We start from the raw sequence: 17,777 nt of genomic DNA, 5'->3' as shown, positions 1-17,777 counted from the left end.
TCTCTCTTTACATTTCATATGGTACCGACAAGGAGAATTTTATTGACAATCAGGAGCTTCTCAAATTGGTGATCATTTCCTTTATTCTCATGACCTTAATGTTTGATTCAGGGGTGAAATCGTAAAGAGAAATCAGACACCGGTCACCTTGAGGGGCAAAAGGTTAATGCTGGTTTGGGAAGGTCTTCGCGTATCTCCGAATTTAAAGGAACGAATGAACAAGTTAAATAGAGGTTAGGGTTTCAAAAATGGATTTGAGTGTAAGTTTTCGCCTTAAGGTCTCCGAGAGTTGCTTGCAGATGCTTATGAGGCTCTGCGTACTGGTTTATTCACAATTATGCCCCTCGATAAAAATTAAACTGATAAATATGGTTTTTCATCAGGGTTTAAAAGGCTTAATAACCGTATTTATTATATAGCTGGCGGCGCCCCTGGGAAATACGAAGCGAATCCTGTTTCCTGATTGGCTGCCTGAGTGGGTAGGATGGGCCCATCTTTCCCACTTTGATCTTGCCCCAAAAAAAAGCGCGTGGAGCGGACTTACAATGTTCGCAACCTTTGCACAATTTCGGCGCAAAAAGCGGCAGAAGACAGTTAAATGTCGCATATCGATGTTCAGTCCCATTACATTTTCTGCGCTGTTTCCCTCTAGCTGAGCATCATTGATCGTTATCTTTATGTCCCACATTTCCACAACAAAAACATTTAACATTCCTTGTGCTCGGGCCTCCTCTGTGATCCACCTTTCCACCCATACCATTAACCCTGTTACTTGCATTGCTTGCTCCTTCAATCGAACGGGCCTGTTACTCAGACTCTTCCATAGCACGGGCAATTTCTCTCAATTGTGGCAGAGTCAAGGCTTAACTCTTCTGAAGTAACTTTCGACGAAGTTCGTGTGACAAACTTACTAATAGCTTGATCACGAATTTACTACTCTACAGCGTTTGCGTCTCAAAATTCACAGGTTTGGGCTTTCTGTCTCAATCTGGTCACAAACTGTTTGACGGTTTCGTTAGTTTCACGAAAACAAAGCCTTTCGTACGGAACATTCGCTTACGCTTACGGTTTGAAATATTTATTTAACGTCGCCGTCGCTTTCTGGTAGTTATCCGACCCTCCTTCTTCGTTTAACATGAAATAAATATCTTGAACATCTAATCCAGCAGTATGCAGCAATAACGCCTTCTTCTGATCGACATTTCGAACTCCTCTTCCCTTTGCAAACCACTCAAAAGCTCGCAGTCATCTTTCCCAGCGTGCGGAGATACCAGCAGTTTCAGGGCAGTCAAATGGCTTTAAAAACTGTATATCGCTTAAATATACACTTGACATCTCGAACAAAAGCTACTTACGACCGTCCTCGTCGCCAAAATGTAGTGCATTTACGGATTTGACACAAACAGTAAAGAACACCTTTGAAAGGAATCCAACAAGTTGTTTTAATTATTAACATCGCAACACGCATGCTCCGATATACAAACAAGGGGGTGGAGAGGGTACAATTAAACATTGGCCGTTTTTATACTAGAGGACGCATTATCCGTCCAGACGGATAATGCGTCTCTTGTGGTATGCGTCTAGTGTAAAGACGGGACGAATAACAAGACGAACAACGAAAGACGAACGAGATATTCCGCGCGGCGAAAAAAAAAAAGAATGGGCACTAGTGTGCCTTGTTTGGCGGTAAAATTTAAAGATGGCGGCCGCGCTTGAACTTCTCAAATTTTTTTCCCGTAAGAGAAAGGCAGAACAAGAGTTTTTAGGTGACCAATATAGGCTAAAGGAAGAAATGGCAAAGAAACGTTTTCGTAGGGAGATGGAGTTCGAAACTGAAGCTTCACAGCCCGCTGTTATGTCAGCAATCGTGATTACAAAAAGCGACAGAAACGAGCGTGGTCCTGATGAGTTGAGGAACGGAAATTGGTGGACAGACGGATATCAAAACTGGGATGAAGAATCTTTCAAGAAAAGGTTAAGGGTGTCTCGAGACACTTTTGAATTTATTCTAAGCGAAATTAAAGACCTTATCGTGAAGGAGCCCACTCGCATGAAGCCTCACCCTACTCCGCCTGCTACCCAGTTGGCTTTATGTCTATACAGACTAGCACACGGGTGCACGTTTTTGACCGTTGGAGATCTCTTTGGGGTTGCAGAATCAACTGCTCACATCATTTTCCAAGACGTTTGTAAGGCCATTGTGGGATGTTTGTATGACAGATTCGTTTACCTGCCAAGAAATCTACAAGAGTGGAGTCAAGAACTGGAAAATTTTCTGGGAAATTGGGAGTTTCCTTGTGTTGGGGCGTGGGATGGGTTTCATGTTTACGTAAGCACTAAACTTAAGAACTTTTACAGTTACAAGAAGAGGTATTCAGTTACAAACATGGGATTCATTGGTTATAACAAGCGTTTTATGTGGGCTGCAGTGGGCGCCCCAGGATCCACACATGACTCTAGGCTTTTAAGAAGTTGTGGTATTTATTCTGACATCGAATCTGGTCACGTGCTTCCTAACAGGTCTTTGAATCTTGACCCTCATGGGGAGATTCCGTTTACCACTGTGGGTGATTCAGCCTTTCCCAACCATTCCTGGCTTCTAAAACTATACAAAGATGGGACAAGGGTACCTAAGCAAAGGTATTTTAACAGGAGACTTTGCTCTGCAAGGGTAGTTTCTGAACATGCTTATGGAATGTTAAAGGGGCGGTGGAGAATTCTCTACAAAAAGACAGAATGTCATTTAGACAACATTTCCCTCATCATCATGACCTGCATTGCTCTCCATAATCTTTGTATCCACCGAAGTGATCCCTGTAACCCCAGGTGGAGACTTCAGGTCAATGAACTCAATCTGATTCGAAATGGAGATGCCCAAGCTGATGATGGAAATACAACAAGAGAAGCCGTTGCCAATTGGTTGTGGGATATCAGAGAGGAAAGAAATGCAGCCCCTTGATTCTGTATTCAAATTAATAACAAAGGCAAAAACTGAGAAACTGAACTTTACTTGATCCTTAGCAGATTTGATGGAAAACAGGTTTTGTTACATGTAAATAGATTCAAATTTGATATTCAAAATATTTTTCAAACATTTTCCCTTCACAATAGATATAGGAAATAATATTTGTTGATACATTAAGTATGAACCAGAAGTTTTGCTTTCCTTTCATCCATTAGTGTAAAAATTACTGCTATTTCAAGTTATTTTAAGTAATCTGGAAGTAAAATATTCTTTGCTAAAGCAACCAAACAACTAGATAAACTGGTAAAAAGGGGGGAGTAGGACAAAATCATAGGGAGGGGGGTCAGGTTTATTTTTTTATATGAAAGGGGATGGATTATTCTTGAAGGCAGTATAAAATGACATGTACATGCTTAAGTAGTATTCATTATTGCAAAGATCACTTTCATATTCACCTCTATTTTTGTTGCAATTTTCAAGCTTCACCCGTAAATTAATGGTTGCGATGTAGCGTTAACTTAAATAACATTTAAAATTACAAGAGAGCTAATTGATGAGGTCTTGATGTAAGATAAAAACCTGTATTCAATCGTCTTGAATTACGATATAGTTTGATGCCCAAAAACTTAATTCAAAATTGCCTTCAGGGAGGTCGTAAAACAGTTTACAAGGGGATTTCATATCAACAGACAAGTCACAGAGAATGAATCGAATGTCGAGCGCTCTCAACTGTTGCATGAAGAAAAAAATACTTGTGAATCCACGATTAACATTTCCAGTTATTGTTTTGTTTCTTTCCTGTGGGACACGATGTAATTTCCATCATGAAAGGTGAAACTGTGGGATGATCTGGCAGCTTTGAGTGGTTTTGTACCCTCGGACGTTTCGAACTCATTCAATTCGTACCCAGACTGTCATCCTCGATCATCCAGGTTTTTCGATTATTCGGATTTGCTTCAGAAGAAAAATTGTCTCTGGAGGAGCCCATCGATTTTAAATTCTTCTATAATTAGACGGACCCCTCCAAAGTAGGAGGCTACCAAAAAAAACAAAAGAAAAAAAGGCGCAGGATCAAACAAGGATGGAGAATTGGGCTAAAGAGCTCGAATTATAATCTTGAAAAATTTTAACTGAACCTTTCAAATGGAAAGCAATGGGCGTCATATGTCATGACATGACAAGTTTGAGGAAGGCTTGAAATAAATGCAGGGGGCGGAATCTCATTATCGTTAAAAACATAGCAATACTATATAAATGAACAGGAGCAATCCAAAGGATGTGTTGTTCATCTAACGATGTGCAAAAGAAATTTAATTTAACAAAGATTTCAAAGGGTTGGTAAGGCGAGAAGAGACAAAAATGGGAGGCATTTGATTAAGTGAATGTCATCGTGCTTTCGTTCCAATACCATTAAGTCAAGAGCTTTTAAGTGAAAACATGGTAGTTTATCCTGTGTATGGAGACAATTATCTTAAGCTAGGAAATCGACGCCTCATTAGTCTTTTGACTGTATTGTTTGCAGCACCCGAGGGCAAAATGAAGCAAATCCTGTACTCTGTTTGGATGGGCTTGCTTTGATCTTGCGTAAGAAGAAAAACATTACTACGTGAACTGAAGCACCGTTCGGGAGTTTTTGCAGGTTCCTGTTGATTTCAACTGAGATTTGGGACGTTGAATCATCGTCGTTGATTGTAAATCAATCAAATCAACTTATTTTTCAATTTTTCGAATGAAAAACGAGCAAGCGCCATTATTGTTACATCTCTTTCTCAACGCTCGGAAGGAAAAGAGGTATGGCTCGTTCTTGATTCTTATTGGAGCGAAATATTTTTGCTCTATATTAAATGCGTTATTGACTACGCTTGTTCAGTCTAAATGGCTTGATATTAGCCTCGTTCTATTGTGTGTCTTTGATAACCGATAATTTGTCTCAGTCCATGAAGACATAAAAAAGATTGAACTCGGCCACATCCAGACACTTAATTTCACTTCACGCTTGTTTAATAGCGCATGTGTCTTGTTACTTGCTTCTTCTCGTGCCAAGCGGCACGATTGTTACTAGTACGTTGTAAAATTCAAAAACACGTAAAAAAAAAAGGGGTTTGCTTATTTCCTTTAAATTTTTTTTATTTATGCGATGTTAAGAATGCACTTCCAAAAAAGTAATAGTTTATGAACCGTTATGAGACTGATCGAGTTTCACACCTTTGGAATCCTCGCCGCCATTTTTACCGCGGTGCATCCTACATGCTAAAAGGATCAGCGATATTCAAAGCGTCGGGTGAGCAGATAAAATTCGAAAGGAGGCGAATCTTAACCTCGATTAAGAATTAAAGAAAGGCTGGCAAGATCTCTTCGGAGCCTAATGCTTCGTTATGCATTCAGTTCTTGGAGGAAGAAAATAATGGCAAAAACAATAAGTCGCCTCTGGGGACTACGGTTTTGTTTTAGAATAGTCTGGAGTTAGATGACTAGGAGGGAGATTTTCGCAGTAATGAACACTAACAGTAAGCAGTAGTTAAGAAAATGCCTGAAGAAAAAAAATTAAGGCCTGTACGGTAGTTGTACCCATGACCCCTGGGATACCGCGGCTGTGCTCTGCAAACTGAGCTAACAAGTCCATTAAAACCATTAAAACCTAGTTATTTACATGGTTTGTTATAAACCCGAGGAGGGATGAATGAAAAGAATGGAGTTAAACGGAAATATTTTTGAAAGGCTAAACCAGCTGTAAACCTTCCAACGCGCACGGAAATTAGCATAGAAATAAAATTACAGTCAACCGTATAAGCTTGGGATTACACATTACCATATGAACAACGATATTTTTGCAATTGTTTGTTGCCTAAGGGTTCTTTATTCTCGAGCTGACGATCAGAGAATGTCGCACGAGCCAACATGTCTACCTATGTGAACTGAATAAAGAATAAGTCACTGTCAGAGAATGCTGCACACACAATCCTACATAACAAGATGAGCTGAAAAATAATCAATCCGCTCGAGGATTCTACCCTATTTTGCAGTTTGCTTGAGATTAATGGCGGTAACAGAATGTGAATATATGAATATGTTATGTATGTACTTTTGATTAATAAATAAAGAGGAGAGCGATCCTTGCAGTACTGAACACTACTTAAGCAGTAATGCAAATAAAGTCCGAAATAAGACCGGAAAAAACTCAGGCCTCTACAGGATTTGAACCCATGACCTCTGCGATACCGGTGCAGTGCTCCACCAACTGAGCTAACAAGCCAACTGGGAGCTGGTAATTATATTTATTCGTGCAAAGAATGAAATTATATCCACAAACACCTCAAAGATTATTTAACCTTGATGATTCAAAGATACAGACTCAGATCTAAGGCCCCTCAACGAGCGAGATTTCTTAGACTTTTCCTAGACTCTCCTCAATCTACTTGTGCGAAGTACTTTTCCGAATCAGATGCCAATCAAAACATAACGCGCTCTTATTACGAAACTAGACGAAGAAAAAAAACAAGTAACAAATCACATGCGAGTAACGAGTTCTCTTTTCGACAACTTGTAATAAATTGTCCAACAAGTACACATATGAGGCTCTACGTGGGGCTCACCATTAGCCGTAAAACAGCTAACATATTTCGCCGCTAGGCGTAAACATTGACAAATTTTAACCGAAAGTCTTCATGAAATTTAACCATAAAAACTTTTCATTTTATCCCAGTCGAAAGAAATAAACAGCTAGCCGTTAAATGGCCTATGGTTCGGCAGTCCACCCATCGAGCCCCTCAAATCTACCTTCTAAATTTAGTAACAATGCGAAGATATGAAGGCGGTCCAGTACCAATTATCATTTCTAACGCCCAATCGCACCTCATGGTTGACTTCCCATAACAGAAATTGTACCACGTCCCAATTAAGAAGGAGACATCACTTAAAGCTACAAATATTGATCCTAGATTCATGAGTACTTTGTTTTCAAGATAACGTTGAGCGCGCGCGCAACATTATAGTCTTTCCTAGAACTTCTTTGTTGATGCAAGATTCCCTTGATAATTATTTTATGATCTTCGGATAGATAATTTAAATTTAGTTTTTGGTCACCAAAATATTTTGCTCTTCATAATTAACTATTTCGCGCGCACGACATTCTATGCGTTCCTATGATTTCTTTGCTAATGTAAACTTGTTTTTTTCAAATATTCCCACCCACATTCCCCCTTTGAAGCCATCCATGGGGGGACCATCAAGTACTTATTATGCTAATAAGTGTCCTTTTACTGCAAGAAAAACGTTGAATTAATGTTGCGCCAAGTTACCATCTCCATGAAAAAAAAACTTTCCTTGTAAGGAATTGAATGTTTTTCTAGTGCATGTACAAAGATAGTTAACGAGGTAAGAAAAAAAAGTGAGAGAAGTTTGGAGAGGAGTTATATCATTTCTACGTGCGCTCATTCGAATGTGGCAAGTCGTTATTCCCAATAAGAAAAAAGAAAATCATAGCATTGACATTCCAAACCTCAATTATAATTCCTCACCAGGCTCTCAATAGTTGTAACGTACACCTATATATAAACTTATTAAAAGTACTTACAGTTCGTTGAAGTCGTAATATAAAAAAAAAAACTAATTTCGAAACAATCTACCAGGGGATCTTACATTAAAATTTTTTTTTAAACAAATTCGATATTACATATCAAATGTCGTGCGCGCGCTCATCAACTGCAACTTGAAAACAAAATACTTGTGAATTCACCATCAATATATACAACCCCTTGTAATGTTTCCTTCCTGTGTGGGACATGATATAATTTCCATTATCACCATTGGTTGATTAGGCACTTAAAATGTGAATAAGTATTGTTTGGTTGTTATAAAAACATCAGATACTTTTAGCGTTCCCCGTATCACTATTGGCTCTCACAAGATCCGGGAATACAAAGTCCAGACTTTTTCTGAAGGTAACTATCAATAATAAGATTGCAAGGTATTTCCACAGTTCCATACCATCTGGGAAAGTTAAATGCAGTTTGCCTGCAATTTTATGGCAGGTTTAATTTATTTCAGTGGCATTTCATCCTTTTTTCCGAGCTTTCTTTAATGTTGTCATTTCATAGTTCTTAGACAGAGTGGGTAATGAACACAACTTACGATCAATTCTGTGTTTAAAGTAACACTTTGTTTTGCTCCGATTTTTTTTTAAAAGAAAAGCAGAATATGAAGTGCTTTGTTGTGTTTCTGATGACTCTAGAGGTGGTGAATTCATTTCCCTTGAAAAATGATGAAGACTCTTCGTTGAAAAGGAAGGTAATGTCGGAAATACAACAGCTTTGTTTTTTTCAAATGAAATCCTTAAAGATACTTTTTTCACGTTTGGAGAATCTTTATTGGTGTCTCGTAAACGATCAAGGATATTGTTGGTGTTATTTATTAATCTTTTCTTATGGATCCAAACAACAAGCCGTCCGTACTGTTTTTGTTTTTAAGCTCTTTCACGCTAAAAGTCGGATCGGTACTCGATCAAAAGCCTTTGCTACAATCCTTATTCTGTACCGGTGTTGACTGCTTTTTGACCATATCAGTAAATTTTTTTGTTTTTTTAAGATTTTGCGCCCAAATGCCTATCGCAGAGTATTGATTGGTGAGTGCAATTTTTAAACATTTTTTAGTGCTTTTTGCCAATCGTCAAAAAACAGATTTTTGATGTTTAAGCAATGATAATGATGTCGTGAAGTTTAACTACATATACAGCTCTCATTTATTGAATCTGTTAATATAACTGATATCAACTTACTTTGCAGAAGCACCACACTGATGCAAATTAATTAGCCAAATTTCATCTTGTATTACGTCAGTGATTTGTTTGCTCTTGTTAGATTTTTCAGTGCAGTCCTATTAACTTCAGCTCAACTTTACAATTTTCTAAGAAAATTTTGAAAAAAGGTTACAACTATTGATTTCAGATGATGTTAATTACTTTTGCAGCGCCACATCTGAACGACCCCGCTCGACCAAATAAATGGGGCGTCAATGTTGATTGGCCCAATGGGGGTGTCAATGTCGGTGGAGGGCACAATAATGGTAACCACGGTTGGGGCGTCAATGTTGATTGGCCCAATGGGGGTGTCAATGTCGGTGGAGGACACAATAATGGTAACCACGGTTGGGGTGTCAATGTTGGTTGGCACAATGGGGGTGTCAATGTTGGTGGAGGGCGCAATAATGGTAACTCAGGATGGGGCTTTAATTTTGGTTCACAAGGAAAAAGGGATATTGGTAGGTGCATTACGGCATTTATCGATAATTCTAATGTTATCTCTCTGTTGCTATGTTGTTGTTGTTTGTTTTTCCATACACAATCAGGGAATTTTTTGCATCAATACAATGCAGACTTTTTCCTGCTTATATAATGTGGTGGGCAGCCTCTGGAGTTTTGCATGAGGTGAACCATCCCGCCACCAACCCCTTCTCCCTTATCTTCCCTCTCCTCCCCCCCCCCCTTCACTTGCGTGCTTATCCATCCATTCGATTGATTAGCCATATTTTATCCTATATTACGTCAGTGATTTGTTTGCTGTTGTTAGATTTTTCAGTGCAGTCCCATTTACTTCTACTCAACCTCATAATGTTCCAAGAAGATTTTAAAAAAAAGTTACAACCATTGATTTCAGATAATGTTAATTACTTTTGCAGCGCCACATCTAAATGACCCCAACGTTTACGGTGATTGGCCATGGACCAATGGTGGTAATACTATCGGTGGTTCCCACAACAATGGTAACTCAGGTTGGGGCTATCCTCATAACAATGGTTATTACGGAAAAAGGGATATTGGTAAGTGCATTCATTGATCGATAATTCTAATGGTATCTCTTAGTCGTTATGTTGTTCTTGGTGGTTTTTCCATACACAACCAGGGATTTTTTTTTTTTGCATCAATACAATGCAGACTTTTTTCTGCTTCCATAATGTGATGGCCAGCCTCTGGAGTTTTGTATCAGATAAACCATTCCACCACCAACCCCTCCTCCCCTACCTCCCCTCCCCTCTCACCCTTCACGTGCTTGCCCATCCATCATCTACTAATCCCTAATCCATCCATCGATCCATCAACCCACTAGTCTGGTAATAGTCTGAAACAAAGTCGTCCTCTTTATTTCAACAGGGGCACTGATAATTGATAAATGGGACATTAAATAATTTTTTTTTCGGGGTCTTTTTCGCTATTTAAGCACTGTAAAGAGAATTATACTTTTCATATCGATCTCTTACTTTTGTGAATTCTCTCACATTTCAGTTCCAGCTATGTACGACTTTGGAGAAGGAAAAGGTCAAGGCTCGAATGATATGGAAAAATATGAATGAGACTTTTCCTGACTTGTTCAGCTCCAACACGGAAAAAAAACTTTTAAACTCGATTTTGCAACAGTTGTTGATGATTACAACGATTCAGATATAATTCTGTAATTGCAAAGAACTCGAATAAAAGATTGAAATGGAGCGTAGCTCAATGTTTGCGTAGTTATTTTGTTCTCTTTAGAGGGAGAGTCTTATCGAGCTTGGTATCGGGAGGAGAGGTCAAAAAGTTAAACAGAGATTATAGTTTTAAAATAATATTTGAAGGCCAATTTCTCGCTTGATATAGTACATGAACGCGCACTTCTAATTGGCTGAAAACGAATGCATTCTCATTCAAATTACAAATAGCGCGCGCACGCTTACAAAATTTCGACTGTACATGTCTTGACTTTCTATGAAGATTTTTCATGTGGATTATTAACAAGTAATAACATGATTTCTCTTGCAAGTTGGTGTAATATGCAATTTTTCAAAGACAAAAAATTTCACTTCCCTTGCGGGCTCGTGCAAAAACATCACAGAAATTCAAGAGAGCGATGCCTTCATCAGAAACTTAGCTTGTTAGCTCAGTTCTTAGGGCACTGAATCGGTATCGCAGAGGCCATGAGTTCAAATCCTGTATAGTCCTGAATTTTTTGTTCCTCAGACCTTATTTTACAACTTGCCTAAGTAGTATTCATTATTGCGAAGATCGCTTTCATATTCACCTCTATTTTTGTTGTATGATTTTTCAAGCCTCACCCATAAATTAGTGGTTGCAAAGCTAACTGATGGGGTCTTGATACAAAATAAAAACCTGAATTCAATCGTCTTGAATTACGATATAGTTAATGCCCAAAAACTAAATTCAAAAATTACTTTCAAGGAGATCCTAAAACAGTTTATTGGGGGATCACAAATCAATAGACAAGTCGCAAAGAATGAAATGAATGTCGAGCGCTCTCAACTGTTGCATAAAAACAAAATACTTACGAATCCACAATTAACATTTACAGAGATTGTTTTTTTTTTCCTTCCTTTGGGACACGATACAATTTCCTTCATTAGAAGTTAAAACTTGGAATGATCTGGCGGCTTTGAGTGGTTTTGTACCCTCGGACGTTTCGCACTCATTCAATTCGTACCTATACTAACATCCTCGATCATCCAGATTTTTCGATTATTCGGATTTGCTTCTATGCTCCAATTTTCTTTTAAATATTAATCTGTCACATTCAAGTTCTCAAAAAAAACCTTTTTTTCCCCCATCAAACAAAACATGGGTAATGAAACTTCCGTTGGAACTGAATTTCTTCCGGTTTCGGAAGCTGTTGATTTTGTCAGAAAAAGTTTGACTTGAACTGAAAGAAAAGACAATGTCGACGCTATTTCATTGATGCGGCTTCGAAGAAAGATAGAATTGCTAATTGCTGCTAAATTCTATTCAAATTCAAAGTAAGTATGCCAAGAAGGCTTTATATTTCTAATTGAAGCTTTTTTGAAAATGGGTGAATAGCCATCAGTCTTTTATATTTGTAAATACATATGCATATAAATATGTTTTTTCTTCACATTGTTTCGTTTTTGATAACGTTTTTTAATTATTCTATTATTATTTCTCTAAAATATAAGCTAGTTTTACGTGGCTACTCTGAAATTCGGGTGTAAATAAATGATATGCATGTATCACAAGACGAAATCACATGTTTCCGTATTTCTGAAACGTGGCGGAAACATGCAACTCCATGTTTCCGTTATGTTTAACATGCACAAAAAGTGGTCCGGTTCCGTTGTATACGCAGCAACGGAAACGCGAGAAAACGTCACGAAACCGGTAACGGAAACACAGGTTATCCGTCGTGTTTCCAGAACGGTTTAACATGTTTCTGCCACGTTTCCGTTTACGGATTCTTACAATTTCGTCCTGTGTATATGCTGCGTCATTATTTTACAAACTTGATTTACCTGCACAATCAATATTTATCTTCGCTGGTTATTAATTTGAAGTTAGGTTCGAATTGTCTGAGTACGAAACTTCCCTCGGTACGAAACTATTAGATACCTTCAGGCATTAATTGTGCTAATTAGTAGTGATTGTCTGTTATAAAAGATTAGATACGTGTATAGCAATATCCATATTCAGTCCGTGCTCTTACGAAGCGGGATAACAGCGTCCAGAATTCATCACAAGGTAAGATAACTACTGGATCTGCTCTTGCTCAAGGCCAAGTACCCAGAGATAAATATATGTTATTTGCCGGCTGGGAGGTCCTTATGGTGAAAAACTGTGACCGAGGTCTTGAAAATGCTGCCCCAGACCGTAGGCCGAGGGCAGCATTTTCAACGCCGAGGTCACAGTTTTTCACCATACGGAGCGACCCTTAGCCGGTAAATAACATATTTATTTTTTTTAAACTTGACGAAATTCATTCCGAAAGAACCCGAATGATTGAGGACTGTAAATACAGCAAAATCTTCCATAAACTGAACAGTGGGGGAGAACATTTTCATTTGCGTAATGATAAAAGTGATTTAAAAGGCTCCCAAACAAACTTTGAAACGTTATTATACAAATATCTGTCACAATCTGACACCTTTCAATTAGAGAGCGCGTAAGAAAAGAAAAAAGCGCATGTAAATTTTTAAAAAACAACGAAACTAGTTTGGCAAGGACTATCACCACAATGTTTTCTTCTTAAACAGTCAATGACTTACGGAAAGTATTATTCACCCTCATCGACGATTAATTCATGTACGAAGATTGACCTTTTTTCATTAAGTAATCGGCGAGGAAAGTAATTGTAAGTAAATTCATATATTTTGTGTTGAAGTTGTGAGAGTTTGCTCGTTTGTTTGCTGCAATGGCGTGTGAAAATCTGGTCTTTCCTCCGCAAAAACTAAATTCGGATGATATACTCCAACGAGACACAAGGGGATTTCATGCGGCCTTTTCTCATTTAATTCCTTAAGTTTCTGTTGTGCAATTTACAATACAAATTTCCGAATTGAACGGACTTGAAAAGACTCACCGAGAGCGTATATTTGTTGCAGAACTGAAATTAAAACTTCGCACGCCTTTTCACTACGAACAAATTGTTTGAGAAAATTTAGACATTAAATGAATGAAAGTTCCATCGATCAGTTCAACTGAAGCCAAAAACCTTACGTTTTAACTCTCTAGGTACTTTTTGTGAACGATTAAAATCAATTGCAGACGGTTTTTAGGCCGCCTGTCAACCGACGTAATGACATTATTGCTTATACAAAAAAGTCATTCTGAAACGAAAATTTTTCAGTCGACCAAAGTGACTTGAGAGAGAGAAAAGAGAGGATTAATAAGTTATTTATCGGCTTGAGGTAGTGACCGACTTCTTTGCTTAAAAATACTGCCCAGCCGGTAAAACGAGATATATTTATGAAAAATAGCAACGAATGAAAGGATGTGCTCGGCGACTCACGAAAGCGTTACCGTTGCCCGTGGGCAGAGATAGGAAAATACTGACCGGGTAAAGAACCAATCAGATTGCAGGATTCGTTACCGTGCCCTCTGAAAAAAAAAATAAAAGTGATTACTCATCTGACGTGTTTTATTATGATTTTAGTTTTCATAAACAGAATATGAAGTGCTTTGTTATGCTGCTGGTTACTCTGGCGGTGGCGAATTCATTTTCCTTGGAAAATGAGGAAAACGCCGCGCTGAAAACGAAGGTAATGTACTACCACAAGAGCTTCGTGTGTTTCAGATGAGCTATCACGTTCATAGCGTTAGCGACATTTATTTTCACATTTCATGCAATGTCAGAAATAATGCAGAAGTGTCTTATTTTATTTCAACGGGTCTAAAAAAACTATTGATTAATTTTTGGCCTTTTATTTCATGATGTAAACTGAATCAATCAAAAAGCATTGCGGTTTAAATGGCAACTTGGTTGTCGAAAGTAATCAGGGATTGTACCGACTCTGACGAAGAGCTAACACTCGAAACTTCAGCTTTAGAAACTCTTTATGGAGATCGATTTCCATAAAACCAATTAATCATGTGATATCCCTCACCAACGCAGCAACACAGATTCTTTAGAAAATTACCGTCTTTATTCGGGGTCTGCATTAGCTTTGCTTCGCTTCTTCTTGTGTGTGGTCTAAGACATTTACGACAATCTATCAGCCAATCAAATGCAAAACTAAAACCAATCACAACTTGTTTATTTCCCGTTTATTCCCGCATTAGACAGTTTATCTGTTTATACCTCGAGTTTTCATTGTATTGTGTTGTGTTATTTATTTTGATTTCCTTTTTTGTTCTTGTTGTTGTTCCATGATACTCAATCAAGACATCTTCGCTTTAACTCTTTCTTAGTGTCGATAGCTTTTAGATGATATCACTAAATCGTTGTTTATCATTACCATTAACATTGACAAGACCATTTTAATTTAAAGGTTATGGGTCCTAGTGTACTAGATGCTGGTGATCGCAGGATCCTACCGAAGATACTCACGACTGGTAAGTTCATTTCAACTTTTTTTCTGACACTGAGCAGATTTTTTTAAAGTCAAAGTTGAACAAAGATACCCCCCTTCCCCCCCCCTCTTTCCCCCCCCCCCCCCCTCAAACACTCACATGTCGTTTAAGTGCAGTTTTCAATTCTTCTGGATTTTGCAGAAGAAAAATTGGATCTATGAATGTAGCTGAGATAAACCTTCTCTCTAAAAGCACTGCAACGGTGTGAGTTTGACGCATAGATATGAGTGCTCCAAAAAATGTGCGTAACTCGCGCGGGCCAGAAGAGACAACTATTAACCAATACTGCTACATCAGTAATTAGCTGTTGTTAGATATCAGTTCAAATTTGTTATTTTCAAAAATTAAAAATGGAGCAATAACAATTTCAAACGTTATCAATTACCTTTGCAGAAACCCGTTTCGCTCGACAAAGTAGTGAGGACAGCAATGTTGGTCGGTCATCAATGGATGCCAGTGTCAGCGGAGGACAAAAAAATAGTCAACAGGATTGGGGCATCAATGGTAAACGAGGTTGGGGCATCAGTGGTAGTTATCATCGAGGCAATTGGGGCGTCAGTGGTAGTTATCAGCGTAACAATGGCAGATCGAGTGTGGGCATCAGTGGTAGTTATCAGCGTAACAATGGCAGATCGATTGTGGGCATCAGTGGCGGATTGGGGAGGAACAATGGCCGACCGAATTATCGAAAGAAATTTGGTAAAAATGGTTGTTGTTGTTTTTGTAGGCTACAAACAATCCCTCCTTGCGACGAAGTTCGTTGAGCGAGTCCAAAAATTTCAGTGAGACAAAAAAATGAAGTTAGCGCGCCGCGGGCAGTTTTGGGAGTGTGGTGCATCACTCTTTAAAACTCCCCTAACCCCACCCCCGTTGTTTATCTATCCATCCATCCATAAATCTTTCCATTCATCTACTAATCCATCCTTTCATTCATGCACCCAATATTCTGGTAATGGCTGGCAATTTCGTGATAAACAAGAAATCAGGGGTTTTTAGATAAGTAAGACCCCTTCTTATAGTTGGGCGCACTGATAATTGGCAACGGAAATTGAGTGCTTTTTTCGGCATTTAGGCTTTTTAAAGAGAGACACACTTTACAGGTCCGAGTCCCTCACGCTAGCGATTTTTTTTTCATATTTCAGACCCACGGGTGAACTACTTAGGAGGAAGTAAAGGTCGACGTCAGAACGGTATGAGAAAATATGAATGAAACCTGTGTTGTGCTGTGTAAATTAAATTTTATTTTCTTCATAAATTTCCAGTTCCATATCGATCTCTAATTTTGATCAATTCTCTCACATTTCAGGCCTACCTTACAACATTCGGAAGAAATAAAGGTCAACGCTCCAATGATATGGGGAATGTAAAGAAGAAAGTGTCTTAATTTGTTAAGCTTTAGTAAGAAACATAGCACAGACTCGATTTTGTAACAATACTTAATAATTCTAATGATAAAGAAATGGCAAAAGAAGCAAAGAAAGGATTACAAAGGAGCAAAGTTCGGTGTTTGCGTATTTATTTAACCCTTTATACCTTAGTATCAATATTCATATTCTCCTGACTTCTCTCTTTACATTTCATATGGTACCGACAAGGAGAATTTTATTGACAATCAGGAGCTTCTCAAATTGGTGATCATTTCCTTTATTCTCATGACCTTAATGTTTGATTCAAGGGTGAAATCGTAAAGAGAAATCAGAAACCGGTCACCTTGAGGGGCAAAAGGTTAATGCTGGTTTGGGAGGGTCTTCGCGTATCTCCGAATTTAAAGGAACGAATGAACAAGTTAAATAGAGGTTAGGGTTTCAAAAATAGATTTGAGTGTAAGTTTTCGCCTTAAGGTCTCCGAGAGTTGCTTGCAGATGCTTATGAGGCTCTGCGTACTGGTTTATTCACAATTATGCCCCTCGATAAAAATTAAACTGATAAATATGGTTTTTCATCAGGGTTTAAAAGGCGACTATAACTGGTTAATAACCGTATTTATTATATAGCTGGCGGCGCCCCTGGGAAATACGAAGCGAATCCTGTTTCCTGATTGGCTGCCTGAGTGGGTAGGATGGGCCCATCTTTCCCACTTTGATCTTGCCCCAAAAAAAAGCGCGTGGAGCGGACTTACAATGTTCGCAACCTTTGCACAATTTCGGCGCAAAAAGCGGCAGAAGACAGTTAAATGTCGCATATCGATGTTCAGTCCCATTACATTTTCTGCACTGTTTCCCTCTAGCTGAGCATCATTGATCGTTATCTTTATGTCCCACATTTCCACAACAAAAACATTTAACATTCCTTGTGCTCGGGCCTCCTCTGTGATCCACCTTTCCACCCATACCATTAACCCTGTTACTTGCATTGCTTGCTCCTTCAATCGAACGGGCCTGTTACTCAGACTCTTCCATAGCACGGGCAATTTCTCTCAATTGTGGCAGAGTCAAGGCTTAACTCTTCTGAAGTAACTTTCGACAAAGTTCGTGTGACAAACTTATTAATAGCTTGATCACGAATTTACTACTCTACAGCGTTTGCGTCTCCAAATTCACAGGTTTGGGCTTTCTGTCTCAATCTGGTCACAAACTGTTTGACGGTTTCGTTAGTTTCACGAAAACAAAGCCTTTCGTACAGAACATTCGCTTACGCTTACGGTTTGAAATATTTATTTAACGTCGCCGTCGCTTTCTGGTAGTTATCCGACCCTCCTTCTTCGTTTAACATGAAATAAATATCTTGAACATCTAATCCAGCAGTATGCAGCAATAACGCCTTCTTCTGATCGACATTTCGAACTCCTCTTCCCTTTGCAAACCACTCAAAAGCTCGCAGTCATCTTTCCCAGCGTGCGGAGATACCAGCAGTTTCAGGGCAGTCAAATGGCTTTAAAAACTGTATATCGCTTAAATATACACTTGACATCTCGAACAAAAGCTACTTACGACCGTCCTCGTCGCCAAAATGTAGTGCATTTACGGATTTGACACA

At 38.6% G+C, this 17,777-nt stretch overlaps 1 protein-coding gene and 1 long non-coding RNA gene across 4 annotated transcripts; both read left to right on the top strand.

The window, feature by feature from the left end:
• The first annotated feature begins 7,881 nt into the window (after positions 1-7,881).
• Positions 7,882-10,449, top strand: LOC113664445 (uncharacterized). Its single transcript, XR_016183170.1, has 4 exons — positions 7,882-8,585; positions 8,930-9,220; positions 9,638-9,730; positions 10,242-10,449. It is a non-coding gene; the product is annotated as an uncharacterized LOC113664445 (long non-coding RNA).
• A 1,934-nt stretch (positions 10,450-12,383) lies between these two features.
• LOC149034520 (uncharacterized) lies at positions 12,384-16,299 on the top strand. Of its 3 annotated transcripts, none has more exons than XM_089194656.1 (7): positions 12,413-12,473; positions 13,885-13,990; positions 14,720-14,783; positions 15,195-15,392; positions 15,438-15,500; positions 15,944-15,991; positions 16,108-16,299. In XM_089194656.1, the coding sequence occupies exons 2-7, from the start codon at positions 13,901-13,903 to the stop codon at positions 16,134-16,136; spliced, it is 492 nt and encodes a 163-aa protein (XP_089050782.1). In that variant the 5' UTR covers positions 12,413-12,473; positions 13,885-13,900; the 3' UTR covers positions 16,137-16,299. The 3 variants fall into 3 exon arrangements, with proteins under 3 accessions (XP_089050781.1, XP_089050782.1, XP_089050783.1); XM_089194657.1 differs by having other exon boundaries at positions 15,195-15,408; positions 15,454-15,500; XM_089194655.1 differs by having other exon boundaries at positions 12,384-12,473; positions 15,195-15,500.
• The last annotated feature ends 1,478 nt before the right edge of the window (positions 16,300-17,777 follow it).

This window comes from Pocillopora damicornis, chromosome 14 (genome assembly GCF_964200805.1).
Source record: "Pocillopora damicornis chromosome 14, jaPocDami1.2, whole genome shotgun sequence".
Lineage (NCBI taxonomy): Eukaryota > Metazoa > Cnidaria > Anthozoa > Scleractinia > Pocilloporidae > Pocillopora > Pocillopora damicornis.
Note: the sequence above shows the minus strand (reverse complement) of the source record. Positions and strands in the feature narration are given on the sequence as shown.